Source organism: Cavia porcellus, unplaced genomic scaffold (assembly GCF_034190915.1).
Source record: "Cavia porcellus strain 051 isolate PalLab524CR breed Dunkin Hartley unplaced genomic scaffold, mCavPor4.1 scaffold_8, whole genome shotgun sequence".
NCBI classification, from domain to species: domain Eukaryota; kingdom Metazoa; phylum Chordata; class Mammalia; order Rodentia; family Caviidae; genus Cavia; species Cavia porcellus.
The window spans coordinates 45377662-45392306 of NW_026947491.1; the positions used below are offsets into that span (position 1 = coordinate 45377662).

Sequence of the window (14645 nt, forward strand, 5' to 3'; positions counted from 1 at the left end):
CCCTGATGAGATAGGAGCCGTCCTGAGGGGCTGACCCGCGCCTTGGGTCCAGAGTTGCGGACCCCCAGGAAAACGCAGGTCGCGGGGATCAGCAGAGAGAAGGGGGTGGGAGAGGGGGAAAAAAAGCAAGGGGAAAAAAAAGCCCCTGCGCATTGATCCGCGCCGTATTTTTGGGTAAATACGATCACGTGGGGGCTGGGGAGCCAATGAGCTGCCGGGAAAAGGCTGGAAAAATAATTACCTGCCTTGATTGTTCTGTGAGCAGATAAAAAGTACATATACAGTTCATACAATAATCTTATGTATGTAAAACCCTGTTACGATGTCGGCGACGGGGCCCATCAGTAACTATTACGTGGACTCGCTCATCTCTCACGACAATGAAGACCTCCTAGCGTCCAGGTTTCCGGCCACGGGGGCTCACCCCGCCGCCGCCAGACCCAGCGGCTTGGTGCCGGACTGTAGCGATTTTCCGTCCTGTAGCTTCGCGCCCAAGCCCGCAGTGTTCAGCACGTCGTGGGCGCCGGTGCCCTCGCAGTCGTCCGTGGTCTATCACCCGTACGGCCCCCAGCCCCACCTCGGCGCCGACACGCGCTACATGCGGACTTGGCTCGAGCCGCTGTCCGGCGCCGTCTCCTTCCCCAGCTTCCCGGCCGGGGGCCGTCACTACGCCCTCAAGCCGGACGCCTACCCCGGGCGCCGCGCTGACTGCGGCCCGGGCGATGGCCGCAGCTACCCGGACTACATGTACGGCTCGCCCGGGGAGCTGCGCGACCGCGCCCCGCAGACACTGCCCTCGCCCGAGGCGGACGCCCTCGCCGGCAGCAAGCACAAAGAGGAGAAGGCCGACCTGGACCCCAGTAAGTTGGGAGCAATTTTCCTTTACAACCGGCGCGGGAGGGGAGGGGAAGACAGGCGGGGGGGAGCCAGATTACAGCCCCTCGGAGCAGCTCAGGGAGCGCGGGAGAGGGATGAGGGTGAGGGGGTGAGGACTCAATAAAAGCGAATTACCTTGGGGAGCTTGCAGGGGCAGGAAGGTCTGAGAAGGGGGCCCAGGGAGCCCGGTTGGGAGAGGGCCGAGAGGACGCCTTTCCTAGGGGCTGGCTTGCAAAGAGACTCCTGCTCCCTCCCCTCCCAGGCTTTTTGGCTCAGTGGCCACTTTCGAAGAAATGTGGACAGGGGCTGGGGTGGGGGCGAGGTTCATTTTAGGGCTTGAGATGGGCTAGAAGAGGTGAGGAGGACATGGGGGCAGACATGAAACGCCCCAAGGAGGAATGTCACCCATGCCTCCCCAGCAGCATAGAGGTCCTTGCCCCAAAAGGGATTCACTGAAGAGAAAATCCACTGACTTTTCTCCCAGGAGCCCTGGCGAGGGGTCTGGGAGATTTCACAGCCTGGGAACTTGGAGAGATCAGTACTTCCAGAGAGAAGCGGGTCTGAGTCTCCTTAAACTTGAGAACCTTCTTCTGAGGGTCTGCAGGAGGAAGGGGTGAGAATGTGGTCAAAGATGTGGAGTGGGGAAAGCATCTCCCCAGATTAGAGAACTCTACACACACTTCAGTCAGGGAGACAGGAGCCTTCTGAGGGCTGCAAAGAGCTGCCTGGGGGAGGTGGGGGCAGGTGGAGCTGTAGGGCCAGAGACAGGGGAGAGGAGACTTAGCAGGAAAGAAGGTGCAGCCTTCTGGGTGTTAGGAAGTAAATGGGGGAGTCCCAGGAAGGGGACTGCAGGAAATTTTTTCCTCCTGTAAGGGGCCAGGGCCTAATTATACCCCTGTGAAGACTTTTCTCTCTGCCCTCAGCTACTCCCATAAACCTGAGATTGGAAGCTTGGGTTCCTGCAGAGCCTGTCCTGGGGCTGGAAGGAGGGGGTGGCACTGGAGACCAAGAAAAGCTAAGCTATGGGGGAGCCTGTCCCCAAGGCCAGCAGCTCTCTGAGGAGAGGACTTTCCCCATCCCAGCAGCACCCTCAGAATTCGCCTCAGCAGGGTTGAACTCTAAACAGAGACTGCACTGGGGAGCGTGGTGAAGGACTTGGGGGCCCTCAGGGTCAGGAAGTAGGTCTGCTGAAATTTCAGGACTTGGTTGTGGGCTGGGAGGATGGGAGGGGGCAGAGGAGGAGGGAGGTGGGGAGGAGAGAGACCTTGCTATAAAAATAAAAAACAAGAGAGAGAAGCGTTTATGGGCCTATGAAACGGTTGGGAATTTGGACTTTTTATGAGGATATTCTCGAGTTACTGCTCTTGAAGCTGAGGACCAGACTGTAGGGGCTTTGAGAGCTTCGGATTTCCTACAGTTTTAGGTGCTGGAAACTGAAGAGGAAGGGGAAATGGGGAGGGGGTAGAATGCAAAAGGAAGAGGAGAGAAAATTCCTGAAGCAAAATGTGTCCAAATTCAGGTTCAATTATTGGGTTTGGGGAGCCTAGCTAAGCCTGGGGGTGGGCTGGTAGAGGCCCTGGACTGGAAAGGGGCGCCACTGACCCCTGCCTGTGTTTGGCCCTCCAGGCAACCCCGTGGCCAACTGGATCCACGCCCGCTCCACGAGGAAGAAGCGCTGCCCCTACACCAAGTACCAGACGCTGGAACTGGAGAAGGAGTTTCTCTTCAATATGTATTTAACCAGGGACCGTCGGTATGAGGTGGCTCGGGTTCTCAATCTCACCGAGCGGCAGGTCAAAATCTGGTTTCAGAACCGGAGGATGAAGATGAAAAAGATGAATAAAGAGAAAACCGACAAGGAGCAATCCTAAACCCTGCCCCAGCCTGCTGCCTCGGCACAGCCAAGGGAAAAACAAAAACCCCACAAAAATATCCCAACCCAGGCGGGAGAAAGCACGAAAGAAAAAGAAGGAGCAAGATAGAAAAAAGCCAATCTGCTTAAAGAGAGAGAGAGAGAAAAAAAAAGGAAGGGGAAAAGGAAAACTCTTGCGATTTGGGAGGGTTAAGTGTTGAGAAATTGGTGTTTTAGAGTTAGTTCTACCCATCGAGGAGGAGGCAGGAGAGAAACTGCATTCTCTTCCCCCAACGCACCTGAAATAAATGACACACCACAAATGTGATTTTTTTTCTCCTTTCTTCAGAGAAGCCAGTACTTGAATTGCTATATTTCTAATTTTTTTCCTGTATTGTATACGGTCTGGGCCATCCCTTCCCAGGCCTTGGGCGCTCTGCGTGCAGATTTTGTACAAAAAAGACACACATACACATGATGATTCCTAGCCCAGGAGCTGAGGGACGTGGGCCCGGACTAAGCCAAGGGCTGGGTCGGGCGGCGCAGGCCGGCGCCTCGGGCGTGTACATAGCAGTGTTCCCTCTCACCCCCAGCGTCAGTTCCCAGCGTCCGTCCTGTAACGTGCTTCTGTTTGTTTTGGTAGAACAGCTCTGTGTTAATATATCGAAGTCACTTAAAAAACCAAAAACACAATCGCATCCAGCTCTCATTATTTCTCCTCCCTGTGGCTCCCCACGCTGCTATGCTGCTATCGTGGAGGAGGCAAGTGCTCCCCTTGAGGGGAGACTGGAATCAGAGAAGGGGCTCTCTCTCTACCTCGTCAGGGCAAATGCCTGCCACTTCTCTCCAGGCAGGGCAGGGTGGGGGTGGGGGCTCCAGGGGAGGCGTGGAGGCTGCTGAGGTTGAGGCCCAGCTTGTGCCTGCCCCGGCTGACTGCCTACAAGTTTCCTGGTGTTGAGATGGAGGGAGGGGGGCATGGCATGAATGGCTTTCCCTGGCTGTAATTAATTGTAATAATTTATGAGTACATGAGATTGGAGAAAGGAGATAGGTGAAGATGAAAGTTGGGTGCTGGGTGAGGGCCCAGGCTGAATTCTTGTCTGGCTGCATTGGTGCTTTGAGGGATAGCTGGGAAAGAAAGCTGGCAGGATATTCCACTAGGAAGAAGGCCAAGCAGGCCTCAGGGAGCAGGACACACTGGGGGGCTGGGGGACTTCCTTAAAAGACAGAGAGAGGAAAAGAGAAGGAGGAAGAGAGAAGGGAAGTAAGTAGAGAAAAGGAAGGAGAGGAGGAAGGGATGGAAAGAGACAGGAAGGAAGATGACAAAGCCAATGCAGTCAGAATTAGATTTAATTTCTACTTCTCAGTGCGTTCTCATCTCTCTTTCTAGTTCTCTGTTCTCAGTCTCTTGCCCTCTGCTGAATGTTGATCTGGAGGTGATCAGGATTGTGCTAAGCAGCTATAGTGCTACTAGAGGATGGTGGGGCTAAGACCCAAAGAACCTGGCTAGTGATTAGCCAGGAGTGGGGTGCTCCCTGGTGGTTGTGGGACCCCAAGCACAAAAGTATGGATGTGCATGCAATTCTGATAGGACCGGTTCACTGCACTGCCATAGAGCCTCCCCTAGAACCAGCAGTTTTTATCTGCTAATAAGAAGCAGACCCAAGCTGCTGGGTATGCTTCGGCCAGCACCCCCTTTCTCAGAAATCCCCCAATCTGGAAACTATTAAAATCAGACTGCTTGAAATATAGCCCTTTAATATCTCAGGCTGCGCATTCTGTCAAAGGTGCAGGGTGTTGCTCTCAATACTCAGAAGATACCACCTTAAAAGAAAATAATTGGGGATCCCAGCCCATGTGCTGCATCCCCCAAAGCAACACCTTGCAGAATTGTTGGGTTGCTTGTGGAAACCAGTCGTTATTTGAATCTGCTACTCTTTCCTCCCCTTAAAATTACAATTTGGGGGTCTAGAGGGAGGTGGGAGGGGTGTAATTTTTGTTTGGTTACTTTGGAGGGCAGTCAAGTCGCAACTGTGTGTCAGTCATTGAAGTATTCGGTCCTCTTTCCCGCCTAGAAGACCTCTTCCCCAATTCCGGAAGCATTGTTTTCTTGGTCTTTTGGCAAGGTGCTCTGCCTACAGTTTTGTCTCTTCCTTGCGCCTGTTTGGTCCTTCTGCTGTTCTGGAATCCTGGCCCCAGTTCTGCTCTTGATAGAAGTCAGTAGCCACCCAACCCTTCCTTTGGACCTAAGATGTGGGCTTCTCTCCCTGCCCAAGCTTGGCGATGTTTCCGGGTTTCTACTCTGCCCCTGCTCCAGAGCCCTGTCGCCTCCCTTCCGCGTCGGTCAGTGCGGCCTGCCCCTGCAGCCCGGCTGGGCCGAGCCCTCTTTGCTTCGGGCAGAAAGCAGGGCCTGAAGACCCTAGGACAGAGGTGGGATTCAGAGCAGGCCCACTGGCCTCTCGCCTCGCCACTGTTCAGTCACAGACTAGCGTCTTGAGTGCAGGTCAGGATTGGACTGGATTTTTATTCATTGTCACTTATGAATTAAAACAACACGACACACATGTAGGGAAAGAAATGAAATCTGGTGGGAGAGAGGGGCTAGCAAATGCCTTCTTGTCCTAATCTGCCCCTCCCACCTCTCCTCTGCTCTTTTGTCAGAATCACAAAACCCTAAAGGTTGTTCCACTTGGGAAGGCAGCGGATAGGTACATTTCCGCAGCCCCGAAATGCCACTTTTATGGCGCTGTTTGTCTCTCTGCTCTGCGTTCTGAATAGGGCTGAACAAAACAGCAGCGCGGAGCTGGCTAGACGTCTGGGCTTAATTGTTTTATGGTTTAAATAAGGTGGACACTCTTTCCTTTGAAATCGGATTATAGGAATGTTTTGTCTATGGCCCACGGAAAACAGGACCTCACTGGCTGGGAGGGAGAGGTGGAGAGAGCGCGCGCGAGGGATGGGTTACAAACCACGGGCACAGCGCCTGGAGAGAAGTCAGAGACCCACCCCAAAGTCTGCAGGCAGCGGTGGAATAGGCAGCGAGGGGCCAGCATCAGAGTAAGAGGGACCAGGAATTTAGGGTGTGCGCCTCTGGCAGTGGCCGGTCGTGGGAGCTTCAGCCTGGTATCCGCGTGCGCGGGGGTGTTCCGAGGCCAGAAATGCGCCTGAACGGAGGTGCGGAAATCACTGCAGTTCTTTGCACAAGGTCTCTCAGTGCAGGAAGAGAGGTAACAAAAAGAGGGAGAGTATGGAACCTGTCACAAGGTTTATTTCAACAATTTAGGAAACAAAACAAAACAGCGTCGCAGGGCAACTCCCTTCCGGGGAATCCCTCTCCTCAGCACCCAATTGGAGGCTCCTTCCTCCTATTTCCCACCTTTGGGCCAAGCCTGCGACCTCTGTTGGTTTTTTCCAGGCCTGACTGCATTGGTGCAAGTGAACGCGAGGTGGCGCTGTTGCTCAATGTTAGAGGCGGCGTTACCCGGGCAGGCCCCGACGCACTGACATTTGAGTCCCGGACTAGAGCCTTGCTGAGAAGGCCCCGAGTCTCTGCCCATCCCTGCCCCATTGGCTCTGAGCAAATCAATCCTCTCACCTGCGAGGTGTAAATAATTCGCGAGTGGCAGCGGGAGATGGGCCTTCGCTGGGGCAGCGGGCTGGGGAAGCACAGAAGGGCAGGCATCAAAAATGATCACTTTGCAGAAGAGATAAGTGCGAAGCAGGCAGAGCGTAATTAACACAAAAAGGCAGAATGACCCGGACAAACGAACATAAATCCGTGGTACCTAAGAGGGCCGTGCGGGGCTCGGGGAGAGGGACAGAGATGGCCCGCGCAAGGATGTCTGCTTGCGGTTCCTTTATTTCCAGCCTCAGGGAATGAAATAAACCAGATACTATAAAAGAAAGAGAAAAAAATTAAGGCAAAAGATCTCCCTAAAGAGAGAAACCAAGTCTGCCCAGAGGTCGTGGGGCTGATTTGTTCTCTGGACAGGCGGTGGTGGAGGCACACTCGGGACAGTCGAATTCCAAGACACAAAAGCCCAGAAGAATAGCTCTGTGGCAGGGTTTTCGCTGGACCATAAAATGTCGAAATATCCCCCCCCCCACCCCCTAAAAGATAAGGCACAGGCCCAAGAGCTGATCTGGCCCTCTGGGCCTCCTCTTTCCAGGCAGAGAAGAGAAAGTATTTATGGCAGTCCCAAGTGACCCAGATGCTGGGAGCTGAGAGCCCACCCTGTTCAGCTCAGGCACCAGAAAAGCAGGCTTCAGAAAAGCAGGGCTGGAGCCACGGATGCAGCATCTCTGGTCCTAATGATGGAGATGCCCTGCCGCTGCTGTATCCCCCAGTGTTTTGGAGCTTAGAGAGGTCTGTGACCCTGGCATGCTCCTCTCATCCTCTTCTCACTCCTTCAGGGTCAGAGTCCTGGTATCTAAGAGTCTGGACAGTCTAACTCAGATAGAATGAGTTCCCCAAATGCAAGAGATCCTGGAAAGCTCTTTGCTGAGGTACCAGTAAATCTCCTTTGGGAATTTGGCTGAAAGTGACCATTTCTCTGGCAATTACTTAGATAATAAAGGGCCTGGAGAGGGAGGGTTCATTCTTGATAAACCATCCTGCTCTGCACTGTCATTTTTGCCTCCATCCCCAGAGCTGGGCTCCGGATGAGAATGAGAAAGGAAAAGATCTGGTTTTCTAACCACCTCCTTCCTCATCCAATGCTGAAACCTCAGGATGTGGAGGAAAATAGGTATCATTTTTTTTTCATGATGCAGTGACCTAAAGATGCATCCAAGTTTGTCAGGCTTCTGTGCATGTGTGACTCATGTGCATGTGTGTGTGCAGTGTTTGTGAGGTAACAAGGACACTTTCAGGAATGTGTATGCTAGTTTATGGTGAGCATGCACTGGATGTGTCTCAGGGTGAGAAGGTGGCACGTGTGTGTGTGTGTGTGTGTGTGTGTCCATGTCCTGAGTGTGTTCTAGGGTTGTCTTGTGTGTAACAACCTTAGATACTGTGGAGGAAGAGTAGGAGAAAATCATTCTTATTCATCTTCGTTTGTCTGCACACAGCACACATATACATGGCTCTCTCACTTTTTCCCTTTTTCTCTGTGTTAGATCCATATGGCCGTATACTTATGGCCAGGGAAGGGTGCTGATGGACTAAGGTTCTTGTATCCATTAGAACTTGAATTTGTCCAGTGTTGAGGATGAGGGGAACCCTCCAGAGAAAGTGTGGGTAAATATTTTAAAAGTATCTGTTGACAGTTTCCAACCACATCCTGACCTGGGCAGCTTGCCTCGGGAAGGAGGGGGTGGCAGAGAAGTCACAGGGCCCCTCCAGGCTGAGTTGGCATTTCCTATGGGTGAGGGTATATGGGGACACGTAAGAGGCCTTCTGCAGTCCCTTCCAAACAAGAAACAAATGGCCTCCTAAGGAAGAATGTCCTGGATCAATTCAGACAGAAGCCAGGGACACTGAGCTGTCCTTTCTTTCTAAGTTCCCCCAAATACCTCTGCTGTTAGACACCCCCCCCCCAGAGCTTGTGGCCATCTCCTGAGCCTCCTGCTCCAGGTAGGGGCTAGGGTCTGAAGGAAAGGTGGTGTGGTCTTGCCAGGGTATTTGGAGGGCTCCCGCCTCTCTGGTCTTCTTAACCCATAAGCAGCCAAGTGTGAGAGTCTTGAAGATCTAAGGAAAACGGCAGGTTCCGACCCCAGGGAGGGGTCAGAGGCTGAGGGGTCTGAACCTTGAAGTGTCTGGGGGACTAGTGTGCTTGTTCTCCCCAAAGCCCCCAGTCTTAAGGACCTGGTAGAGAGCCCATCTTTTGGAATTTGGAGCTCTGCAGTGGGCTTGTGACACTGAACCCCCACAGGGGGTCTTATACCTGTTGAGGTAACCTGAGTTGACCTGCTGATTCAGGTACTTCTCAGAGAGAGGAAGAAAAAGAGAAGCAGGGCAAAGAGGCACCTTCAAATCTGAATGCTACCAGACTATTAGCTGGGGCTGGCTCGCCACCCCCTGCACACACCACACCCCCATCCCTCCCCCTCTCCTCCCTCCCCTTCCTCCAGGTCCCCCCAGCCCTGAACCCCTCAACCCCCGCCAGCCAGCTCTCTCTCTCTCTCTCTCTCTCTCTCTCTCTCTCTCTCTCTCTCTCTCGCCTGTCTTCATGTCGTGGATTGATGAACGCGAATCGCGTGTAAGCGCCGCCACCGCCGGGAGTCTGAGGAATTCGCCTGGGCTGTTAAAGGAAAGAGCTAAGTGAGAGAGCGCGAGCTCTACCTACCGACAGTGAGGAGCGCCGCCGCCGCCGCCGCGCCGCTCGCCGCCCGCCGCCGCCCGCGCCAGCCCCGGAGCCCGGCACGCGGCGCCCCCACCTGCCCAGCCCCCGGCCCAGCAGCCCAGCCCTGCCCAGCCGGGGAGCCCGCCGGCCTGGGGTTCGGTCCCGGGGGGAGGGGAGTTTGGGGGTCCCAGGCGGGAGCCGCGAGCCAGAGGGAGGGGGCCGCGGGGTTTCATGTGCCCAGCATGAGCTCCTACTTCGTCAACCCCCTGTTCTCCAAATACAAAGGCGGCGAGTCCCTGGAACCGGCCTATTACGACTGCCGGTTCCCGCAGAGCGTGGGCAGGAGCCATGCGCTGGTGTATGGGCCCGGCGGCTCGGCGCCCGGCTTCCAGCACGCCTCGCACCACGTCCAAGACTTCTTCCACCACGGCACCTCCGGCATCTCCAACTCGGGCTACCAGCAGAACCCGTGCTCTCTTAGCTGCCACGGAGACGCCTCCAAATTCTATGGCTACGAGGCGCTCCCCAGACAGTCCCTTTATGGGGCTCAGCAAGAGGCGAGCGTGGTGCAATATCCCGACTGTAAATCCTCCGCCAACACTAACAGTAGCGAAGGACAAGGCCACTTAAATCAAAACTCGTCTCCCAGCCTCATGTTTCCATGGATGAGACCCCACGGTGAGAAGCCTTTTCTCTTTCCCCCTCGGTCTCCCGCGCTCTGGGGTCTTCCCCCCCTCCCTCGCCTCCTTTTTGTCTGCCCTGGCTTTCCCTCCTGGCTTTGGGGTCTCTCCTGCCCCACCCACTCTCCCCCTCGCCTGGGTGGGTTTCTCGAGGTTGGGAAGTCTTGGCTGGGGGTGGGGCAGGGGGGTGTCTTGTACATTTTGGGGACTGGGGTAAAGGTGGAGGAAAGATGATGTGGGGATTCAAAGGGTTAAAAGTCGTTTCCTCCATGTCTGTCTGTCTGTCTTGCCTGTCCCCATCTCTAAAGTCAAAGTTGGGGAGGTGGCTGGTAGGATACCCTGAGGTCCTTGGAGCTGATAACCAGCTTCTCCAAAGGCAGAGTCTGTGGTCCAGGACAGCGACCAGGCTGTCTTGGGTTTAAGGGAGACCCCAGTTTTTCTCTCTTAGCCAGAGACATGTCGGGATCCCAAGGACATAAGCTCTGGCTCTCTAGGTCCCCATTGCCTGCTCTCAGAGAACTAGCCCAAGGGGTCACTACCCCAACTTTTCTATACTTCCCCTCAGTTGGAGAGAAGACAGGAGCCTAAGAGGAAGAAAACACAGTGCTCAAAAGAAGATCATACAAATTAGGAGTGTCTGGGGGTCCAGAGCACCAAGCCAGGCTCCCCTCCAATCAAGGGCTTGTAGGGTCTCCCTGAGACCTAACACTGGCTCAGGCCAAGAGCCCCTCTAAGGGTGGCCCCTCATGGCCCAATTTCGAAGTACAGGGGGAGTGATAAAGCGACAAGTTCCGCCAGGGACAGCCCCTGATTTATTTGCTGGTCTCCAGTTAGCAATCAGGCGGAGCACTGATACATTCCAGGAGATCAATTATTTTTCTTATTGGAAAAGCATTAGGCAGAGAGCAAAGGCAGGAGGGGGCAGTGGGCAGAGCCCTCTACTCCCAGCCCGTTTTCCTTTCTTTTGGAAACAGATTCTGTCCCCAGCCCTGTTCACTAAATGCCATTCTGCACTTGTAAACAAAGCTGCAAGGGCCAGTTTCCTGAGACTGCAGGCCTGGACAACTCTGCAGGGCTTCCCCGGCCCCCTCAAGCCCCCAGTGTTCACACAATCCTAGTCAAGAGTCCCTACCCTCCACCTACCTCCCAAGATGAAACCAGACCAAAACAATCCCCCAAACTTTTCTGCCCTTGCTTGCCTTAGGTTTTTGCCTCCTACGGAGGGAAGAGAACTGGGGAGACCAGAGGGTGAACTTTAGGGGAGAAAGAATGGCTGGAGGAAACCAGCCCTCCCACCCAGACATAACCAGACTGGGGTTCTGTTCTGTCCAGCTCCGGGGCGACGCAGCGGAAGGCAAACTTACAGCCGGTATCAGACCTTGGAACTAGAAAAGGAGTTTCTCTTTAATCCTTATTTGACACGAAAGCGCCGGATTGAAGTCTCTCACGCCCTGGGACTAACCGAGAGACAAGTGAAGATCTGGTTCCAGAACCGAAGGATGAAGTGGAAAAAGGAGAACAACAAGGATAAACTGCCTGGGGCCCGAGATGAGGAGAAGGTAGAGGAAGAAGGGAATGAGGAAGAGGAGAAAGAAGAGGAGGAAAAGGAAGAAAACAAGGACTAGGCAAAAAAAAGAGAAAATCGCCCCCTTTAGCAACTCCCTTGAAGTTTCGTTTTATGGTAGCAGATACATTGAGAAGTTTACGACTGTCATTTGCTTTTATAGAGAATAGAATGACACTCACAACTCTAACTACCTGTCAGATACTTGCAGTGCGGTTTTATTACCTTTGGACTTCCCTTGCGCTTTATTTGTTTGGGGCTGGAGGGGGGAGACCGAGACCCAGAGGAAAGTTCGGACTGTGTCCCACTCCTTGCCCCAACACAGACACTTGTCCCCACTGCCACCTCCTGAGTCCTTCCTGGACTCAAGTCCTGAGACCTGGCCTCCTCACCTCTCTCTGCCCCTGGCCACCAAGCTCCCTGAGAAACCTCCCTGTTTCTCTGATATTTATTTTAGAGGGAAATCCCTTAAAGTGCAAAGAGGACTCTTGACTTTGTTTTTAATGCTATGATTAGTGCACTAAATTTATTTTTAAAAAAGAAAGGAAAGAAAAACTGAAAGAAAGGGAAAGGAAGGGAAGAAATTAAAAGAAACAAGGAAGAGAGAGCAAAGAATATGCCCGCCCCCTCCCCTCCGCGGGGCTCCCAGTTTGGAAAGCCCCTTGACTTTCTCTAGGAAGCTGACAGATACCTTCCCCCTTGCTAATGGGTGAATGGGGCCTGCTGTCGCCTGCCTCTAAAATCCTACCTAGCCATCCACAGTCACTCACTCGGGCCCACGCCTTTCTCTTGCCTTCGCCTTCGCTGTTTGCTGTTTGATTTCTGTTCTTTGGGCCCGGCTTTCTCTGAGCTGCATTAGTGTTAGCGCTCAGAAATCACCATAATCATGAAAATAATAATAATATCCATAATGAATCTTTAACATACTACCTAAAGGGAACCTGCAATAAACTTGGAAAAGAAAAAGAAAAAATTTTAAATCCTGTTATAGGAGAAAAAAAGAGAAAAAATTAAAAAAGAAAAAAAAGGAAGAAAAGAATGAAACCTCCAACGTATTTTATCACTACCTATAGAAAAAAATCCTGCTTTGAGAGTATTCGTAATGCAATTTTGTTGTCGTTTGTTGCTGCTTATTTCACTAAGAAAAACCCAACAACTGAGACTGCCTAGCCCAGCCCGCCAGTCCTGTGCGCTTTTATTGTGCTTATAACCCCAGTAGAGTAGAACTAAATTGCACTGAATGTATAGTTAACTCTGTCTTGAATTCTCTGTTTATGCAACGTGCTTGAAAGAAAAAATGTTAAAAATATATCTATAATAATAATTTTTGGTCATTTGTCTTTATGTCCAGCTATGAATGTAGATTTTGTGTCCTGACAGCCCTGTTCCTGGTCCAAGTACTTTGTATTGTATACGTGAGTCATAATTAAAAAAAAGGAGAAAAATATTTGAAGGTGGAATGACTTGCTTTTTCTCTACAGCTTTCTCCCTTTCTCTACCCCTTCCCTCTGCATCCCCTTTCCCAACTTTCTGAAAAAGGCCTCCACAGACCAGGCTTTGGTGTGGGGGAACTCATGTGGGAGCAGCTGGGGGTAGCGAGGACAGGCGAGGCTGGGAGGGCAGGTGACAAGGGTGGGGTTGAGAAGAAGGGGAAGGAGAACCTCCATTGGCAGGAAGGGTATAACATATGCTCTTGGGGAAACCTTGGCTCCAAACAAAGTGGGTTTCTAGGTGCTAGGACCCCATTAGGAAGAAGGGTCTCATTTATTCATCCTCTGCTCAGCTCTGGGCTGGGCCCAGACAAAGAATCTGTCCCATGCCCCTCCAAAGCTAAACCTTTTCTTCCAGGGACTAGGGCTGAGGATGAGGCGATGGGGTTCTTTATACTCTTGTTCTTTGTGGCCAGCTCTTGACACCCAGCACTGGAATAATGAACAAGGTGGGTAGGAGTTTGAGGCTCAAGGCAGCTGACCTACCAGGAAGGCTTGGCTGGAAGATGCCTAGTGAGAAGAGCCCTGAAGTGACAGGGCTAAGGAGGTTTCACCCCGATGGGGATGGGGGTGGAAAAGGAAATGGTGAGCTGGACTAACCAGCCTGGGTCCACATCTTGGAATTCAGATTGTCAGCCCAGGACCTCATCCCTGCCACTCAGCCTCCTTGCATCCACTCCAGTCTGTTTTGGCTGACTCAAGCCTACTCCAGGCTTCACCTGGACAATTGGGCAGCTTGCCAGGTCACTTGGTATGGCCCACTGGCTTGGGGAGTGGGCTGTTGAGTAGACTGGACTGTCCCCCACCATGGCCACAGAGGAGTACAGGGAGTCTCCCACTGGAATGTCAATCCCTAAAATACAGAGTGGAAGGCTCAGGGATCCAGAAGGTAAAGGGGTCTTTTCTTTCTGGAAGTCCTATACAGAGACCTCTGTTTATGCCAATAAGATTCTGGTCAAATAATCTCAAATTCCACAGATACAAATCTTCTGACTCAGCCAGCAGACTGGAGAAAAGGAAGAGGAGGGGATCTTCTGGTTTCCAAAACCAGACCCCTATTCATATTTTCTCTTCTCTCTCCCTCTCCCTCTCTCTCCCAGATGTGGGCCCAGGCCAGACCTTGTTTGGTCTGTTTGGCCTGGCTTCAGTCCCTGACTCCCATAGAAAGTGGTCCCAAGTACTGGACTTAGTCTAATGGAGGCTCACAGGGGACTCCTGCAGCTTGAGAGAGGCTGCAGCTTGGAAGCTAATCCTTTGAGGGTAGTTTCCAGCAGGAGCTCTGGGGAAATCTACCCGAACCTTAAGTCCCCGTGGGGGTGCAAGTTGAGGAGACAGCCTGGTAACCCCATTAGCAGTGAGAGACACGGTTACCAGATATAGAGGCCCCCCGAAAGATATTTTGCTCCTCGCTCCTCGGGCCTTCTTATAGACATCCCCTCCGAGGGAGGACCGAGAGGGCCCTTTCATTTTCAAACGTGGAATTGTGATTGCTATTAATAGAAACACCTGGCCCATTAGCCAAGCGGGATGAACCCTCCGTTAAGTGGTTCCGAACGGCCTCGTCACGTTTTCCCCACGCCCAGCGCCCCATTCATCCCAGGCCCTGCTTAGCAATGTCCGTGGCCCCAAGCCCGCGTCGCGTCGCAGGGCGGGGTACATCTGGCGCCCGGCTTCTTTGGAAATGTCGGGTAACTGGAGGGTCAGACCAATGGAACCCCAGCCACCCCCTCATGCAGCACCAGCTCCTTCGCTCCTCCTGCCCACCGCCTCTGTTTTCTCGTTTGGAAAGAAAAAGAGGTAAAAATCCCGTTTTATGGGGGAACGGTAATTGCGAACGGGATGCGCTCCCTTTAGAAACGCGTCCTCCCAAAATGTTCCTGTCCCGCCGTCCCATTACTG

General features: G+C 52.9%; 2 protein-coding genes across 2 annotated transcripts; both read left to right on the top strand.

Moving 5' to 3' along the window:
* Positions 1-210: 210 nt before the first annotated feature.
* On the top strand, positions 211-3520 carry Hoxc9 (homeobox C9). The gene is made up of 2 exons (XM_063254870.1): positions 211-860; positions 2503-3520. The coding sequence occupies exons 1-2, from the start codon at positions 323-325 to the stop codon at positions 2745-2747; spliced, it is 783 nt and encodes a 260-aa protein (XP_063110940.1). The 5' UTR covers positions 211-322; the 3' UTR covers positions 2748-3520.
* Positions 3521-8924: 5404 nt separating this feature from the next.
* Positions 8925-12703, top strand: Hoxc8 (homeobox C8). The gene is made up of 2 exons (XM_005008372.4): positions 8925-9690; positions 11025-12703. Exons 1-2 carry the CDS (start codon positions 9255-9257, stop codon positions 11315-11317), a joined length of 729 nt encoding a protein of 242 aa, XP_005008429.3. The 5' UTR covers positions 8925-9254; the 3' UTR covers positions 11318-12703.
* Positions 12704-14645: the final 1942 nt, after the last annotated feature.

What these genes read in the sequence shown, in the direction of transcription:
- Hoxc9 (XM_063254870.1), top strand. Translation starts at nt 323, where the DNA reads ATGTCGGCGACGGGGCCCATCAGTAACTATTACGTGGACTCGCTCATC. An exon ending in GAAGGCCGACCTGGACCCCA is followed by an intron (nt 861 to 2,502) that starts GTAAGTTGGGAG and finishes TTGGCCCTCCAG; the next exon opens with GCAACCCCGTGGCCAACTGG.
- Hoxc8 (XM_005008372.4), top strand. Translation starts at nt 9,255, where the DNA reads ATGAGCTCCTACTTCGTCAACCCCCTGTTCTCCAAATACAAAGGCGGC. An exon ending in TCCATGGATGAGACCCCACG is followed by an intron (nt 9,691 to 11,024) that starts GTGAGAAGCCTT and finishes TGTTCTGTCCAG; the next exon opens with CTCCGGGGCGACGCAGCGGA.